Here is an 18,310-nt window from a genome sequence, read left to right as displayed (position 1 = left end):
TGGATATTGTGGGGCCACTCCCAAAACCTTCCAGAAATGGGAAGAAATACATCCTGGTGTTGGTAGATTTTGCTACCAGATATCCGGAGGCTGTAGCCTTGGCTAATATCGAGGCAGAGACGGTGGCAGTGGCCTTGTTCTCTATTTTTAGCAGAGTGGGTTTTCCCAAGGAAATATTGTCGGACCGTGGGTCTAACTTTATGTCTGTGGTTTTCAAACAGTTGTGGGAGTTATGTGGGGTGAAGCACCTGAAAGCTGCTCCCTACCACCCCCAGACTAATGGTCTAGTGGAGAGGTTCAATGGAACCCTGAAATCTATGTTGAAAATGTATGTGGATAGACGCCAGAATGACTGGGATGTTATGCTGCCGTATCTATTGTATGCATACAGGAGTGTGCCCCAAGAGTCTACAGGGTTTGCTCCATTTGAACTGCTCTATGGGAGGCAGGTCCGGGGGCCCCTAGATTTGGTTCGTGACTCGTGGGAAGGTAATGTGGAGGAGGCAGAGCAGCCGGTGGCCGAGTATGTGGCTCAATTCAAGGAGAGTTTGCAGGAGATGATGAAGTTGGTTGAGCAGAATCTGAAAGAGAGCCAGGATACGCAGAAAACCTGGTATGACAGAGATGCTAAAGAGAGAGCGTTTGAAATAGGGGACATGGTGTTGGTGCTAGATCCTGTCCGGAAGAACAAAATGAAAGATGTTTGGTCTGGACCCATGGAGGTAGTGGAAAGGATTAATGAGGTTACCTATGATGTGAGGAAGCCCCAGGTCCAGGGAAGTGTGCAGACAGTACATGTGAACAGAATGAAGGCCTACCATGCAAGGGAGGTAAATGTGAACACAATCTGTTATGCTGAGGAAGAGGCAGGGTCCGCCCCTCTAATTGACATGGTTGCTGAAAGCCAGGAGGAGACGCCTCTCGAGAGCATTGAGATGGGGGAGGATTTAACCCCCCCTCAAAGAAAGGAATTGCTGATGCTGTTAAAACACCATAAGCGAACTTTCTCCAATAGGCCAGGGCTCACAGATAGGATGACACACTCCATTCAGACGGTGGGTCCCCGCCCAGCCCCTAGCAGAGCTTACAGGGCCAAGGGAGAGATGCAAAGACAGATCCAGGAAGAGGTGGAGAGCATGTTGACAATGGGAATAATCACCAGATCCCAGAGCCCCTGGGCCTCTCCCATTGTGATGGTGCCAAAAAAGGATAAGACCATGAGGTTTTGTGTGGATTACAGGAAGCTAAATTGCTATCACCCAGCCTGACCCTTACCCCACACCCAGAATAGAGGATCTATTGGATACACTGGGAGGGGCAAGGTTTATAAGCACCCTGGACCTGACTAAGGGGTACTGGCAAATACCCCTAGATGCCGAGGCACAAGGAAAATCCGCTTTCATAGTGGAATCGGGCTTATATGAGTTCAAAGTGCTGCCCTTTGGGATGCGAAATTCAGGGGCTACGTTCATGAGACTTATAAATGAGGTCCTACGGGGATTAGAATCTTTTGCGAGGGCCTATATAGATGACCTGGCCGTATTCAGCAGTTCGTGGCAAGATCACCTGAACCACATAGGGATTGTGCTGCACCGGCTCAGGGAGGCCAATCTAACGGTTAAGGTTTCTAAATGCAGAATGGGAGCTGCTGAGGTGACCTACCTGGGGCACAGGGTGGGCAATGGGCAACTGCGCCCAGAGCCTGTAAAGGTAGAGGCCATTAAAAACTGGCCAACCCCTAGAACTAAAAAGCAGGTCCAATCCTTCATTGGTCTGGCCAACTATTACAGGAGATTTGTGCAGGGATTCAGCGACATTGTTGCTCCCATCACAGACCTGACGAAAAAGGAAAAACCAGACCGGGTGCTGTGGACGGAGGCCTGTGAGCAGGGTTTTCAAAGCATAAAGAGCGCTTTGGCCAAAGAGCCTGTTTTGGCCAGCCCAGATTTTGAAAAGCCTTTTTTACTATGTACAGACGCTTCCAATATTGGGCTGGGGGCAGTGCTGATGCAAGAGGGGGAAGGAGGGAAGAGACATCCCGTGGCATATCTAAGTAAGAAATTGTCCCTCACTGAGCAAAATTACGCTACCATTGAAAAGGAATGTTATGCCATTGTCTGGGCTGTCAAGCAACTTAAGCCCTATTTGTACAATAAAAAATTCACTGTGTTGAGTGATCATGCCCCTCTGGTCTGGCTGCACAGGGCCAAGGGCAACAACTCCAGATTGCTGCGTTGGAGTTTAGCCCTTCAGGAGTATGAAATGGATATAGTCCACATAAGGGGAAAGGAAAATATTGTAGCTGATGCATTGTCCAGAGTGGAGAGCTCTTAGGATGCAGTCAGCGATGTTTGTGACATCCCTTCCTGCATCAATTTTGCGTTGGGGGTGTGACGTTATTGATATAATCTGGGACCATATAGATCATTGTTGCAACCAAGGTCCTGTAGTGGCACCCAAATCTTGTATAAAGGGGGTCAAATGGGGTGTCTAAGACAAGGTTATGGTTTACTGGTTATGATTATGCTGTCTATATGTGTGTATCACTTTTGTAGTCGAAGTTATGAATATTGGCTCTATACTGTCTGTATGGCAAACTTATGCTATGCTTCTGGGTGACATCCCAGACAAGCTGAGATTAGCTCTGCCTAGCCTGCTTGATGGCCCATTAAGGACCATCAGCTATACAATGGACCCATTGAGAAAAGGCAGATACGCCTTGTAACTCAGCAAAGTATGCAGGGACTGGCCCATGGACTCCAGACTCCATGTTGCTGTAATTTTCCACGGTAAGAACAAAGGTGTTCTTACACCTGGAAAAGACTATATAAGGCTGATGCCTCATCTCCATCAGGTCTTCAATCCTGCTTCACACCTCTGGAGGAACTTTGCTACAAGCTGAAGCTTTGAACAAAGGACTGAGTACCCATCCCAGCGGGGGATGTATTCCAGAGACTTGATTTGAACCTGCAGTTTATTCCATCGCTGCTGCAAGCCTGAACCAAGAACTTTGCCATTACTGTATGTAATTGATTCCATTTAACCAATTCTAACTCTCATCTCTATCTTTTTCCTTTTATGAATAAACCTTTAGATTTAGATTCTAAAGGATTGGCAACAGCGTGATTTGTGGGTAAGATCTGATTTGTATATTGACCTGGGTCTGGGGCTTGGTCCTTTGGGATCAGGAGAACCTTTTTCTTTTACTGGGGTATTGGTTTTCATAACCATTTGTCCCCATAACGAGTGGTACTGGTGGTAATACTGGGAAACTGGAGTGTCTAAGGAGATTGCTTGTGAGACTTGCAGTTAGCTAGTGGGGTGAGACTGAAGTCCTCTTAGTCTGGCTGGTTTGGTTTGCCTTAGAGGTGGAAAAACCCCCAGCCTTGGGCTGTAACTGCCCTATTTGAGCAATTTGTCCTGAGTTGGCACTCTCAGTCGGGTTCCACCAGAACCGCATTGTCACAACCCCATTCCCTCCCAACTCCTGACCTCCCTCAGTCCTTTCCTCTACAGATACAAGCATGCTGTAGTCATCATCTCCCACCCCCAAAAGACAACCCCCACATTTCAACTGCCTCTGACTACTACCCCTCCCTTCTATCCTTCACACATGAGATAAACATACCATATGAAACTATTACCTCAAGTTCCTAATTCCATCCTTGATCCTCCCCCCACACCCCCCATCTGCCTTCTAGCCTCTTCACTACTGTGAAATAGCTCTTAAAGTCTAACAGGCTTTTCTTAGCCAAGTCCAAAGGTCTCTACTCCATCTTCATCATTCTTAGCCAAGTCCAAAGGTCTCTACTCCATCTTCATCATTCTTGACACTTCTGACATGGTTGATCACACCACCATTCTTCTTGATATATTATCTGTTCTGGACTCACAATGCAGTTCTCTTCTGATTCTCCTATTTGATCATGCCTTCCATGTCTGTCAACAGGTTCTTCTCTTCCAATGTCTTGCAGTCCACTGGGGTCCCACAAAGTCCTGTTCTTAGCCTGCCCTCTTTTCCCTTTACACTCTCTCCTCTCTGGGTGCTCTTAATCGCTATTAGGGTTTCAACTACCAATCCAATTCCACAAGTCAACCTATTATTTGGACTGAGGTAGTGCCTAGAGGTCCAAATCCGGAATGGGAGCCCACTGCACTAGGCACTGTCCATACAACTGAAAGAAGACCCCTGTCCCCAAGTAGCTTACAATGCAAATATGAGAGCAGGGGAGGGGGTGGGGGAGGGGGTGGGGGAGGGGACACAACAAGGTAACAATGAGAGAATTATGGTAAGTGTAATAAATATCAGTCACAGCTCACCAAGTGCCTAGTCACTGCCAAGTGTTTTGTAGGCATCATGGGAGAGGTGAGTTTTAAGGAAAGATTTGAAGGAGGATATCGTAATAGCTTTGTGGATATTTATGGGGAGCAACTCCTGTGCATAAGAGATAGCGATGGGAGAAAGCACAAAGGTGTTTGGACATCTGATTGTGCTATTAAAACACTATGGGGACAGAAGCGTTATGATAGTGGACTGACTGACAGAAACACACACTGACCTGTTTGTGTCAATGTTGGACTTGAAGTGCAAAGACACATCCTGTTCATTCACACTGTCCTCTGATTGACAGTTGGAGGAATCTTCCCCTTCTACTTCATTGAGAGCCTGTCTCAGAAAAACACAAGACATCTCAAATGTTACATGACAGCAATTTAAATCCATCCTTCATAAAGAAAAAAATTAAGTAGTTCAGTAGAAACACTTCCCAGAAAACAAGTCTCTTTATTGTAGTTCACCTCTAAAATATGGACAAAAATACTATCATCTTACAGTGAAGACAGGAAATAAATTCATTAATGTTTGTGAAGTACTGGGATACTACAGCAATGAGTACTCTAGAAAAGACCACTGGAAATGAATACTTCAGTATTCAGAGCTTTGTTTGGACGTGTGCAGTAAGGCAAGGGCTGCACAATGACTGCGGATAAAACATATTGAACAGCTGCCTCATTTCCTTAGCAGTGGCCTTTCTAGCCATCAAATGAGATGCGTATTGTGGAAAAACATAACATATGATCATGTAATTAAGTGGCAGAATTAATACTAGATTCTGGCATTTCCTAAGTTTTGAATGATTCACTTTGCAATCTAAACAACATTCTTTTAATGTAGTTTATATATAAAAGCCCACACATGAATTGCATTTACAGCACATGCATAAAAAGTGACATAATACGATGAAAAGGGCGATATTTTATTGTGCACATAACTTAGGAAAGTCAATTCTGAATTAAGGTCTCCTGCAGTAACCAGAATTTTGCCCTGTGGATGCTTTACAACAGGATTTTGGTCAGGCTTTTCAAAAGAGTAGAAGAGAGCTGGACACCCAAATCTCACTGAAATTCGATGGTGGTTGGGCACCTGCCTCCCCTAGCTTCCTCTGGAAAGCCCAGACTTTCAACTTATCATACAACTCACATGCAGCGATTCAATATGCTACATATATAAATCAAAGGCCACAGCAAAAAATGCAAAGAATTAATGCCTCCATTTAAAAAGAACCCAGGTTGACTGGCAGAGCAGTCCTGAATTCAGTGTAGGATACTATGTATTTGTTCAAGGTGCTATGGTGTAAATATTAGTACAGAATCATAACAGGAAGACTACACGTATGGTAGAAATGACACTTTCATGCCAAGACCCTATTTTCCGTCACTTGTAACTTTTCTGAAAAGTAGCCCTTTGGGGTGAAGTCTCTTATCCTTGTTCTCAACGTCAAGTTAATATTTTTGGTATGATTTCAGATATCTGAGTTATCTTAGGGGGAAAAGCACATTAAAGTTATTCAAACTTTACTTGTCTAAAGCAAAAAATATTTTGTTTTAAAAGTTCAAATTTGCAATATGCGGGTTCTGCTATGGTTATAAAAAAACCTAGTTAAGAAATAGTTAGACTTAAGTGAACATCAAAAGAACACCCTGAATGCAGTCAGCGAAATAGCCACATACAGAGATATCACTACACTGAAATAAAGGCGTCCGAGTATATTTCAATGTGTGCGCATTCAGCTAAAGGTCAGAGAAATTGGTTCCAGATTTAATCAATCACTTCTACTTTTACTTTTTAATAATGAAACACAAATGAAACCATGTTAAATGCAACATCAAAGTTGATGCTTTTGGTACAAAAAGGTCAGGAAATCCTAAGTCAGGGTTCCCAAAGCAACCCAAAATAAATTATTTTCTACATAATATATGTAGTTTTATCTCAGTACACAGTGTTAAACATAATAATATAGATACTATACACAAGAGAGCTGGCTTAGGAACCTTAATTTTGGATTTCCTGACTTTCACGCAAGTGAAGACATAGCCACAGAACTCTGCATTGAAAACGTCATTTATTTGCATTTACTATACAGTCCATATAAAGAGTACATTACCTGGGGATCCATGATAGATTCACTAAGGATGGAAAGCTGTGTGGGAGGATCACTTTTTTGTACAATGGGACCTTGAGAAGATTCCAGGTCACAATGAGGAGCCATTGTTACATTAGGGAAACCTAGAGTAGACAGAGGAAGACAGGAAGTCATAGCACACAAAGGGCTATTTAGCTGATATAAACCATTATCTCAGGGGAAACCAGGTCCAAAGTCCTACCAGTACCTCAGGACTTCTGTACCATAAATTAAGCCCCTTTTGTTTCTCCAATATATCACACAAGTCAAGGGGAGGTGAACATCACTCCTAAGTAACCCTAGTGGCCAGCCACAAAGTCACACTACATATTCGGTGGAGGGCTAGGGTTGTCACTGTAGATACTGATGTAAATCGGAGAAATGTGCACATGCAAGGAGGAACATACGGTCATTACAAGTGAAAGAGAAATGGCAATTCACAGAGAAGAGATGAATGTAACTGTAGAGCCCACCATTCTCTCTGGGAGAAGGGCCAATAGGTTTTGCATTCTCGATCAAGAGCAAGCAAGAGAGACCCTCATTCATCTCCTGACAAAGCTCCAAGGGCAGCCAGGACTATGCATCAAAGGCATTCAGGAGTGAGACCACAAGAACTACCATAAGTCCAGTTCCAGATGCTTCAGAGGAAGGTGCAAGAACCCTGCAGTAGCAAGATGTGTGATAACCTGCCCCTCACATTAGGTGTCATCCTGATCTGTAATAGTTAGGCAGAGTTGGTTCTCCTTTGTACTATGTTAAGGGAATGAACTATGCTTTGCTAACTAACCAGATTAACCAAACAATCTGAGCTAATCCGGATTACCCAGTCTACAATTTTGTGAAATTAGACAAAATTTGTAAAAGAACTGTGGTAATCTTAAATGAACCGCCTTACACAAATTAGTTGGTTTACCTGTATGCCTGCGAGGAGCATCGCCAAACAGGTCTTTCACCACAGCCATGGCTTGATCAGATCTCTCCAACACATCTTGCAGCCGATACTGATCAGAGAGAATCTGAAGGCACAGCACAGGAGACACTTCATATCACCATATACAAACTGATTTCCCCAAAAAACAGGACAAATATATGGATTATGGAAAGGGATTTTGGGTAATTCATAGTTCTGGGGTTAACTCCGCCTTTGCCCCACCCGTGGTCTGCTCACAAGCACCACTTTAGTCTCAGATCCCCAGCTGTCACCCATGTCCCTCTCCCTTCAGACTGGGGACTTAAGCTTGCAGTACCCATGCAGTTCACGGTGATTATCCCAGCAGATCGGACCTTAGTCCAGCACCTGCAATTCACTTTCTCTCAAGGGACAACATCAGGGATACGAGTGGCCAGCCATCTTTCACAGAACACAATATATGTATTTTAAAACAAAAGCATTACCGAGACAACATATAATAAAACATCTACACACACTAAGATTACCAATTGTCGCCTTCTTCCATGTGTAGACCCTGGCAGGTTCTAATCCTTCAAACCCTTCCAGCAGGGTTTGCCTTTTTGGTTTCAATCTCATGTCAGTTTTTGGATCAAAGTGAGGGATACCCAACTGTTCATGCTGACCCTTTATACTACAAGCTCTTTCCTTGTCCTCTTGAACCCTGCCTCAGCCTATATAGGCAACTCCCCCCAGAAGGTGGTACTTCTCTGGAGTTGTTTATTTGTCCTGGCAGCTGCAGTAATTGGCTTCCACTGATGTAGTTCTTAGGGGAAGCTTGGTAACCCTCCCCCATGAAGCTAACATACAATCTCTAGCTTACAAAGATACACATAACTTTTATAGATACAAGAATTTGTGACTAATCCCATGGCCCACAGCAATTGGCACATCTCAAATAACCATGCTGCAGGGAATTACTGGATGCTTGAATCAGGGGAAATCATTTAATTGAGTGAGAAGCTATTGCCTCCTGACTGGAGTCAGATAGTACTGCTGCAGTCAGAACTCAAAAGCTAGTTAAATAGTAGTAGTACTACTAGTAGTAGTAGTAGTACACAGTGTTTAAGGCAGGCCCAGATAGTGAGGGACAGAATTAATTCCAAACTGAGGAACACTAGATCACCTGCCAGCAGTTACAGCTCCTCAACCTGTTTTGTCAATTTTCTTTCCCTTCCCCCTCCCCACCCTTCCTGCCCCTCTTTTTTAAAAACAAACAAACAAAACACTCCCCTTCTTGCTCTCTTCCTTTCTTCTGGTTAAATACAGCAATTACAGGTACAGAGGTTCCCCAGACACAACCTTAGCATTTCCACTAAACAATAGAGTACATGGTGGGTGGGGAGACAAGCACAGGATACATCTCCCTTGCACAGCTTGGAATTTAGAACTGCAAGGATCCCTGCACAGCAGCATTCAAGAAATGGCAGGGGACAAGGCAAGGGCAGGGGCCAGGGGTAAGATCTGACACTATGTAAACCACATGATCAGGTCTCCCTAGGGCTTGGGCACCTGTTAACCATAGAGCCTACTCCAACCAATGTTCTGCAGTAGCTGAAAGAAGAGCACCTAGGGGTGAGGGATTCTGTACATCAACCAAGCTTGATTATTCAGCCAGGCAGTGGATTTCGACCTTCATTCAGGAGCAATTTTCCATTTTGCTACAAGTCCTTCGTAGCAAAGGAGATGAGGAAGAAGATGAAAAGTGCTTGCTTCATATTCCTGGCAAATTAAAAACTTGTGTTGAAAGTCCAGACCTAGCTCTTACCTCTCGCATGAGGGTCAGCTTCCTTTTCTCTAGGGAATCAGGAGCCCCCTGCCTCTGCTTCTTCCATTTTCTCTTTAATGCTCTCTCTTGTAGCTCCACATGCACCAGTGCTTTGTTCTTTGACTTGTGTATCTCATGACGGCGCACCTATGCAAGCATGGAAGAGAATTTGGTTCAAATCGAAGGGACAAGCTAAGGCAGTGGTTCTCAACCAGCATTCTGGGGCCCCCTGGGGGGCCAAGAGCAGGTTTCAGGGTGTCCGCCAACCATAGCTGGCATTAGACTCTCTAGGGCCTAGGGCAGAAAGTCAAAGCAGAAGCCTTGCGTTGCGGGACTTCAGCCCGGGGCCCCGAGCCTCACTACCCAAGGCTGAAGCCAAAGCCCGAACAATTTAGTTTTACAGGGCCCCCTGTGGTGTGGGCCCCAGGCAATTGCCCTGCTTGCTACACCTTAATGCCGGCCCTGGCTTTTATATGCATAAAAACAGTTGTTGTGGCACAGCTGGGCCATGGAGTTTTTATAGCATGTTGAGGGGGCCTAAAAAAAAAAAAAGAAAGAAAGAAAGGTTGAGAACCCCTAAGCTAAGGCACTCTTAGAGCAAGGTTTACCAATTTCTGCATTGGGTACCGTGAAGTCAAACCACATGTTGGTGATGCCAGTAATGTCATCTGCAATCAGAGTCAACCACTCCGTGAAGAACAAAAGTTTAAGTTACCTCACAGAGCAAAGGGAAGTGGGAAATGTATGTGTTCCCATCTGCCGTACATTACTGAAATAACAGCAACAGCTGTATCCAACTGTCACAGAAATACTGTCACCCAGCACACCGAAAACAAGGCAAAATGAATTGTCTGATTCAGCACTGCGTTGGGCATCAGTGTCTCCACCCTCTGAATGGGAATTAGAGAGTAATTAAGTTACAGAATTTAGAAAGAGACTTATGTCATCAAGACTAGCCTCCTCACAAGAGATATAATCCTAAATGAGCACGAACTCCTTCATTGTATCCTCAATATTATACTAATATAATTGCTGTCAGCTGGATGGAATTGAACTCATACCTTGTGAAGAAGAATAGCTCTACATAGCAGGAACAGTAGTAGTGGTGTGAACCTGTTCAAACTCCCCCAAGAATTAAGGAAATTCCAAGACTAAAGAACATATTTTTCAGCCCTTTCTTCAGTGAAGATGATGCAGGTTAAACTTATCTATTGGAAGGTTTTCTCCCCCCTCCTTCCCCTTATCCTATCCTATGTTGGAAAACATTCTAAAGGGATCCACTGGAAAATATATCAGAATATTGGTTAAAATAAGCTGGCTGAAGGAGACATTAAGCAGATGAGCACTGCTAAAAGAAGGGGTTGTGCATATAGTTATTGGGAGGGGAAAAGCTATATTTAAAAAAGTTTTTGGTGGGTAGGGAAGGGAGATAAGATGTTATAAACAAAATATCCCATATAAATTAAAATGAAATATCTGCCTCAGATGACCAAGTAGATTACCTCTATTCCATAGCAGGTCAATGACAGATTTTTGACTTACCATGTCTTCAGGAGTTGCACGATGCACTGTTAAATCATGAACAGTGCTCTGCAAAAAGAAACAAGAGAAAACAACAAATATAAACACAGAGGTGGAATCAGGCATTAATTTTTTTAATGCCCTATTGATTTGCTCTTTAAGTTACTAAAATAATCAGCCCTCCAATTTTAGAGACAAGTGTCTATTGATAAATAGAACAGAGATGTCAAAGACAATCTGGCATAGATCACTTTCCAGTTCTACACAGTATTCCATCAAAAAACTATGTTAAAAGAATATTAAGTTTGCATTCAAAAGTCAGGCAATGATAATGTTAAGGCAGCCTGTAGAATCCTAACTCTGCCCCCTTGGGCGCATACATCATGACACAATCTTTAATTATGTGATGATCACATATTATTTCTCAAAAGGAAGAGAGGGAGGATGGACCAGTTTTAGGGCACTAGCATAGGATTTGGATTCAAGTCCCTGTTCTGCCACACTTCTTGTGTGACCTTGGGCAAAATACTTAGCTACTCTGTCTGATTTCTTTATCTGTAAAGTGGGGATAATACCTCACAGAGGTGTTGTAAGGATAAATACTCTAAAGCAGGGGTCGGCAACCTTTCAGAAATGGTGTGCTGAGTCTTCATTTAGTCACTCTAATTTAAGGTTTCGCGTGCCAGAAATACATTTTAACTTTTTTAGAAGGTCTCTTTCTACAAGTCTATAATATATAAACAAACTATTGTTGTATGTAAAATAAATAAGGTTTTTAAAATGTTTAAGAAGCTTAATTTAAAATTAAATTAAAATGCAGAGCCCCTCCAGACCGGTGGCCAGGATCTGGGTAGTATGAGTGCCACTGAAAATCAGCTCGCGTGCCGAGCCTATCCCTGTTCTAAAGGTTGTGAGGTGTTCAGATACTACAGTGATGGTGGCCATAAGAGTACTTAGGATAGAAATAATACAATTTCCCCCCCCCCCCCCCCCCAGCTCACATACATGTGTATGCCAGAGAGCCACTCTATACAAGATGCATAGTGAATGAGCCAAGTGCTCCATAGCCTACACCTCTCTGACTGTGCAAGCTAGATCCAGGATACTCTATAGCAAATGACTTCTACTTCAAGGTGCTTGTGTTTCAATGATGCTTTGGAGCAGCAGCTGAAAACCCTGCAGCACCTTCAGATAAGATAAAAGATAGATGTGTTCATTTTCATATTTAATTAAATGAAAACCATCAGTATGATAATCCTTGTATAATTTAAGTTTTCAGTGTGCTGCAGAATTTTGTGCTGAAAACTCAATTTCATTTGTGGAAGTTGTCCAGGGTGCGTGCAAAAAGAAATTGACAATGATGGCAGTAGATTGGGGAGTAGCAGGGGCTTTTTGTACCCGGTTTTGTATTTTAGCACAACATATTCATTGAATATTCCTCCACAAGTGATGAGCAGTGAAAAGGGTTTTAAATGTCAACACTGATATTACCATTGGTAGGTTTCAAAGTCAATACCTTGTTTCTGTCTAAGGTTTATGAAGCATGTAATAAATGAGGCAGTTCATTCCACTATTGTTTCAGGCTATCTACATGCTGACACAGCATAGCACCAGTAATACTCTATTCACTTTTGGAAAGTTCTTTTTACAGTCATAAGACACACAGACACAGGGCCCAATTCACCATTAATCTATGCATCTAATCCTCATAGTTCAAAGTCAGTCATGGAATTTTAAACCTACTTCACATTGGTATAGGCAGCTATAGAAAATGCAGAATGAATGCCTCTCTCTCTTTTTTAAAGTACAGAAGCTTAGATTCTGGAGCGGGGGTGGATTCTGCAAACTGTGACCATGAAGTAAAATAGGACCCTGTAGAAAATTATATAATATTGTATTTCTATAACTTTGTAAGGTGAGGCTTATACAGTGCATGGTGAATGGGGTAATGGATCCTCAATGAGAATTATCTACCTATCAAATGTTAACATGCGTATGCAGATCAGACTAGAGGATCATAGATTCCAAGGCCAGAAGGGAGCATTGTGATCAATTAGTCTAACCTCTTGTATAACACAGGCCATGGAACTTCCCCAAAATAATTCATAGAGCAGATTTTTGAGAAAAATCATCCAAGCTTGATTTAAAAGTAATCAGTGATAGAGAATCCACCCTGACCTAAATTGTTCTAATGGTTAATTACCCTCACTTTCAAAAATGTATGCCTTATTTCCAATCTGAACTGGTCTTCCAGGCATTGGATTGTTATACTCTTCTTTGCTAGATTGAACAGACCATTATTAATATTTAATCCTCATGTACAGAGACTGTAAGCAAGTCAACCCTTAACCTTCTCTTTAGTTTAACAAACAGATTGATCTCTTTGAGTCTACCATTATAAGGCTTGTTTTCTAATCCTTTAATTAATCATTCTTGTTGCTTTTCTTTGAATCCTCTCCAGTTTATCAACATTCTTCTTGAATTCTGGACACCAAAACTGGACACAGGACTCCAGCAGCAGTCACACCAGTGCCAAATACAGAGGTAAAATGATCTACCCCTACTCAAGATTCCCCTGTTTATGCATTCAAAGATCGCATTAGGTCTTTTGGTAACAGCATCACATTGGGAGTTCATATTCAGGTGATTATTCACCACGATCCCAAGTCTTTTCAGAGTTACTGCTTCCCATCTTTGTGCAACCAGTGCTGGAGCCTCCACATTTATTTAACAAATAACATTTGCAGAATTTTGCAGAATTTAAAAATTGTGTGCAGAATTTTAACTTCTTCAGCACAGAATTTTTAATTTTTTGGCGTAGAATGCCCTTAGGAGTTACTCTTCCCCGGGCATAGCTGCATCTACCCCCGGGGTGGCTTTGCCAGCAGCTAGGCTGGCTAGTGGCTGTGGTGTTTTCACGCTCCAGACGGACCCAGTTGTGCCAACAAAACCTTGAGATGTAGAGCTGGCATCAGCCAGGATGAGGCCAAAGGGTATGCGCCCGGCTCTAGGGACGCCAGGGGCACGGCCCCTTCAACGGAGGGGACTCATCAGCGAGGGCAAGGCGAGAGGGGCAGCCAAGGGGCCCAGAAAGAAAAGGAAAGAAGGTGGAACCGCAGCCAGGCTCCCTCTGAGCGCCGGGCCGGACACAGGCGGGCACGGGAAGGCATCTTCCCCTGGGGGGCCGGGCCGGGGCTCGCCCAGCACACGCATGCGGCAGGGCGGGCTCGTCTGTCCGCCTCTCCGGAGCCCGGCCCCCGCCGCTCGCCCCCGCGGTGACCCACCAGCGCCAGGCAGAGCAGGAGCCCGCGTCCCCCGGCTGCCATCACCCGGCTCCCTGCGGCCCCGCCTCAGTTTCCCCAGCTGTACCGGGCGGGGGCTCCACTCACGTCCCAGTCCCGCTTGGGCGGCGGCTTCTTCTTCGCCTTCGGCGGCTTCTTGCCCGGGGCGCGGGGCCGCGTCACCCGCACCAGGGACATCGCGGGGCCGGGCAGGCGGCAGGACCCGGGAGGAGGGGGCGGGGCAGGAAGCGCCTCTCTGCCCGCAGGGGCTCGTGCCGCCGCCGTTAGAGGCCGGCCTGACCCCGCTCCCGCCAGCCGGCCCGCTCGCTCCCGCCCGCCAGTCACCAGGGAAACCCCGCCCCCGCCACCAGCCCCGCCCCCGAGCGTGAGGGAACCCGCCGCCGCCTCCCCCCCGTGCACATCACGGACCCCACCCATACCACTCACTGCCCCCCCCCCCCATACTACGTACTGTCTTAGTGTACCTACACCCCACTGACCCCCCAGGCATACTAGCCATTGCTCCAATGTACCCCCAATATATCCCACTGCCCACTCTCCCAATGTACCCCCAGCTCTCAGTAATCATCCACCCCACTGTCCCCATATACCCCCCACTGCCACCCCAACAGCCCGCTATTTTCCACTGCCCCCACAACCCTTATTATACTTCCCCAGTCGCCCCACCGCATTCTCACTGATCATACTGCCCTTAATGTGCCCTGGTCCCTGTTGATCCTCCCCACTGGCACCCTGACTGATCCTGCTCACTCCCTCTCCACCCTCATTCTTTCCCACAGCCACCCCCTCACTGCTCCTCACCAAAACTACCAGCTCCCTCTGTATCCCCCAAAGATCTTCCTCACTGCCCCCAATGTTCCCCCACTGTTCCCAGACCACCGCACTGCCCCCATTCCACATCACCCCCTCTCCATGTTCCCTGTGAGAGCATAAGAAGCAAAGTTCTAAGGTGAAGTCTACATTGCAATTAGACATCTATGGCTGGCCCATGCCAGCTGACTCAGGCTTGTGGGGCTTCAGCTTAGGAGCTGTTTCATTGCAGTGTAGACCAGTGGTTTTCAACTTTTTTTTCATTTGCGGACCCTTACAAATTTTTGAATGGAGGTGCAGACCCCTTTGGAAATTCAACTTGTGGTCCGTGGATCCCCTACCATAGAAATCTTAGGGCTTGTCTACACTACAAAATTCGGTCGACTTAATTTAGATCGACCTACAATCACCGCAGTAATTCAATGGGCTGTTGGTGTCCACACTATCCTCCTTCTGTCAGTGGAGCCCATCTTCACCAGGAGCGCTTGCAGTGCACTGACTGAAGTGAGGCAGTGTGGGGCACTGACAGCCACGTGGACCTCACAGCTGGAGTTCCCCATCCACGCTGGGGTGACAGCCCCAGCTGTGAGCTCCTCCCATGCTCAATATCACAGCACAGAGCCTATCAGCAGTGAAATTGCTCAGAGCAGCCACACTCTTACAGCTCTGGGAGCTCCCTGGGGAGCTGAGAGCCCTGGCTCTCAGCACCTAGCAGCCAGGCTTGGAGTGGGGAGCCTGGGCAGCAGGCCAGCAGGGGCCCACAGGGCTCCCAGGAGGGAGAGGGGAACCCGGGCAGTAGCCTGCTGGGAGCAGGTAGCCAGGAGCCCAGGGAGCAGCAGGGCTCCCAGCAGGGACAGGGGAGCCTGGATAGCAGCCTGCTGGGAGTGGGTAGCCGGGGGAACAGCCAAGCTCTAACTGGAGCCCACCACTTGCGCTGGAGTGACAGCCTTAACTGTGAGCCAGGTGCAGGGTTCACAGCAGGGAACTTACCAGCCTTTCTTGTCAATTTCAGGGCTTTAGCCAGCAGCCCATGTAAGTAATGCAGTGGCTACATGGACACTGTGTCGCCCTAACTACACAGACATAAGCCCTATGCCTCTCGTGCCTTACGTCAACCTAACTCTGTAGTGTAGACCAAGCCTTAGATAGAAAATTGACTGAACAGAATGCAAATATAAATGTTGCATGTGCCTGGCACAGCATTTGACTCAGCATGAGAAAGGCTGCTTAACTGTGGGCTTCTATGGTAACGACACTTCCAGGTTTTGACCTGTAGGTGGGGGTATTCACCTATTTTTGATTGATGAGAGAACCAGAATGCCTTTTCTGAGATCTGAAACTTTATTTTTATAATCACCTTTCACTAGGTTTGCCAGTTGTGGTTGGATGTATTCCTGGAGGTTTCATCACATGACATAATCTTTAATTAAAGATTCATTTTTAATTCCTGGAGACTCCAGGACAATCTCAGAGGGTGGGCAACCCTACCTTTCATAGACCCCTTAGACTTACTCTGTGGACTCCCAGGGGTCCGCAGACCACAGGTTGAAAACAACGTGTGTCGATGTTGGAGCTGGGACTGCACTCCAGGTCTGGGACCCTCCCACCTCGCAGGGTCCTAGAGCCTGGGCTCCAGCCTGGGCCTGAACATCTTCACGGTAGTTAAACAGCCCCTTAGCCCGAGTCAGCTGGCACAGGCCAGCCATGGGTTTTTAGTTGCATTGTCGACATACCTTTGCCCAGTTACCCAGACAGCTCCTCTACCTAGCATACACAGACAGCTTCTGGTTTGCTGGCAGGGAAATGCTGATACCACAAGCCTGAGAACTCAGAGGCTCATTACAACTGATTTGTTGAGAAAGGAGCTGTTGTGCTTTAATGGAGCTCAACACTGGGGGGCTGTTTCAAGAGGGTATGGGAGAATCATCTCCAGAGTTATCCAGAAAAACAGATGGAAGTATTTGGAATATAAAGAACGAAGCCAGAGCATCTGCCATTGTAGGCGTGCCATTGAGCACTTGAAGAAACATTTAAAAGGGGCCAACCAAAAGAATCCCTCTGTCAAACAATTGGGCTTGTCTATACATAAAAATTAATCTGGAATGAAGTAGGGTATGAATTTCAAGTATATATTTCACATATTCATTGTTAGAGGTTGACAATGTAACCAAACAGTTCCTGTCTATCGCTGTATTCTGTTAATTCAGGTTTCAGAGTTGTAGCCAGGGAGATGTTAACATTTAAATGAACTGTGAATGTAAGGATATCACTGTCTTTATTTCTCTTTTAAGTATGTAGTAAACTACCTGTAAATGGCGGGAGATAGGCAATTGCCTTATGTTAATCCATGTAGCTAATTATCAGTGATGCTTCGGAAATAGGAGACTACTTCAAAATCCCTAATCTTCACCCAAGGAACACCTGCTGTCAAGAGGCTGACAACAGCCTGCCAGGGATTTATAAAAACTCTTAGGCCCTGATCCTTTCATCTCAGATCTGCTTAATCTTCATCAGGGAAAGTCTGAGTGTCAAGATTGAGGTCTCCAGTCCTATCTGGATCATCCTGATATTGGACATTGGACTGTAACTAATGAACTGATTCTGGAATGGACTCTTTGCAACTCTGAAGATCACCATCTCTACTATGAAAATGACCTAAGAACTATATTCATGTCTGTATGTATAATGATCTTTTAACCAATACTCTCTCTTTTATTTTTAATAAATTTTAATTTAGTTAATAAGAATTGGTTGTAAGCATGTGCCAGGGTTCCTTCCCCACTCTGAACTCTGGGGTACAGATGTGGGGACCCGCATGAAAGATCCCCTAAGCTTATTTTTACCAGCTTAGGTTAAAACTTTCCCAAGACACAAGTTGAACAGTATGCTGCCACCACCAAGTGATTTAGACAAAGAATCAGGAAAAGGACCATTTGGAGTCCTATTCCCCCAAGCCCTGCACTCCCTTTCCTGGGGAAGGCTTGAGAATAATATCCTCACCAGTTGGTACAGGTGAACACAGACCCAAACCCTTGGCTCTTAAGAACAATGAAAAATCAATCGGGTTCTTAAAAGAAGAATTTTAATTAAAGAAAAGGTACACGAATCACCTCTGTAAAACAGGATGGTAAGTACTTTACAGAATAACAAAAGATTCAAAAACACAGAGGATTTCCCCTCTAAGCAAAACTTTAAAGTTACAAAAACAGGGATAATCCTCCCTCTTAGCACAGGGAAAATTCACAAGCTAAAACAAAAGATAATCTAACACATTTCTTTGCTATTACTTACTATTTTTGCAATACTAGATGCTTAGTCCAGATATGCTTAAGAAGATGTATTTTTCCTGCCCTGATTCCTTACTGACTCGAAGAGAACAAAACAGAGACCTCCCCCACAGATTTGAAAGTATCTTCTCCCTTTATTTGTCCTTTTGGTCAGGTGCCACCCAGGTTATCTGAGCTTCTTAACCCTTTACAGGTAAAAGAGGAATTAACCC

General features: G+C 45.1%; 1 protein-coding gene across 6 annotated transcripts in view; it reads right to left on the bottom strand.

Annotated features, from left to right (window-relative positions):
• SPICE1 (spindle and centriole associated protein 1) overlaps positions 1 to 14,340 on the bottom strand; it is a 39,226-nt gene extending 24,886 nt beyond the window's left edge. For 3 of the 6 annotated variants that reach the window (XR_010593735.1, XR_255679.5, XM_005292716.5), the window contains exons 1-6: positions 14,089 to 14,313; positions 10,721 to 10,768; positions 9,179 to 9,325; positions 7,375 to 7,477; positions 6,444 to 6,565; positions 4,560 to 4,666 (exon numbers count right to left, since the gene is read on the bottom strand). Coding sequence is in view for 4 of the 6 variants with exons in the window: in XM_005292716.5 (XP_005292773.2) it covers positions 4,560 to 4,666; positions 6,444 to 6,565; positions 7,375 to 7,477; positions 9,179 to 9,325; positions 10,721 to 10,768; positions 14,089 to 14,178 (617 nt within the window). In the remaining 2 variants the exon portion in view is untranslated. Of the gene's footprint in view, positions 1 to 4,559; positions 4,667 to 6,443; positions 6,566 to 7,374; positions 7,478 to 9,178; positions 9,326 to 10,720; positions 10,769 to 13,983 lie in introns of all 6 variants that reach the window. The other 3 variants (XM_005292712.5, XM_005292714.5, XM_005292713.5) reach the window with 3 other exon arrangements.
• Between the last annotated feature and the right edge of the window lie 3,970 nt (positions 14,341 to 18,310).

The sequence above is a fragment of the Chrysemys picta genome, chromosome 1, assembly GCF_011386835.1.
Source record: "Chrysemys picta bellii isolate R12L10 chromosome 1, ASM1138683v2, whole genome shotgun sequence".
Taxonomy (NCBI): domain Eukaryota; kingdom Metazoa; phylum Chordata; order Testudines; family Emydidae; genus Chrysemys; species Chrysemys picta.
Note: the sequence above shows the minus strand (reverse complement) of the source record. Positions and strands in the feature narration are given on the sequence as shown.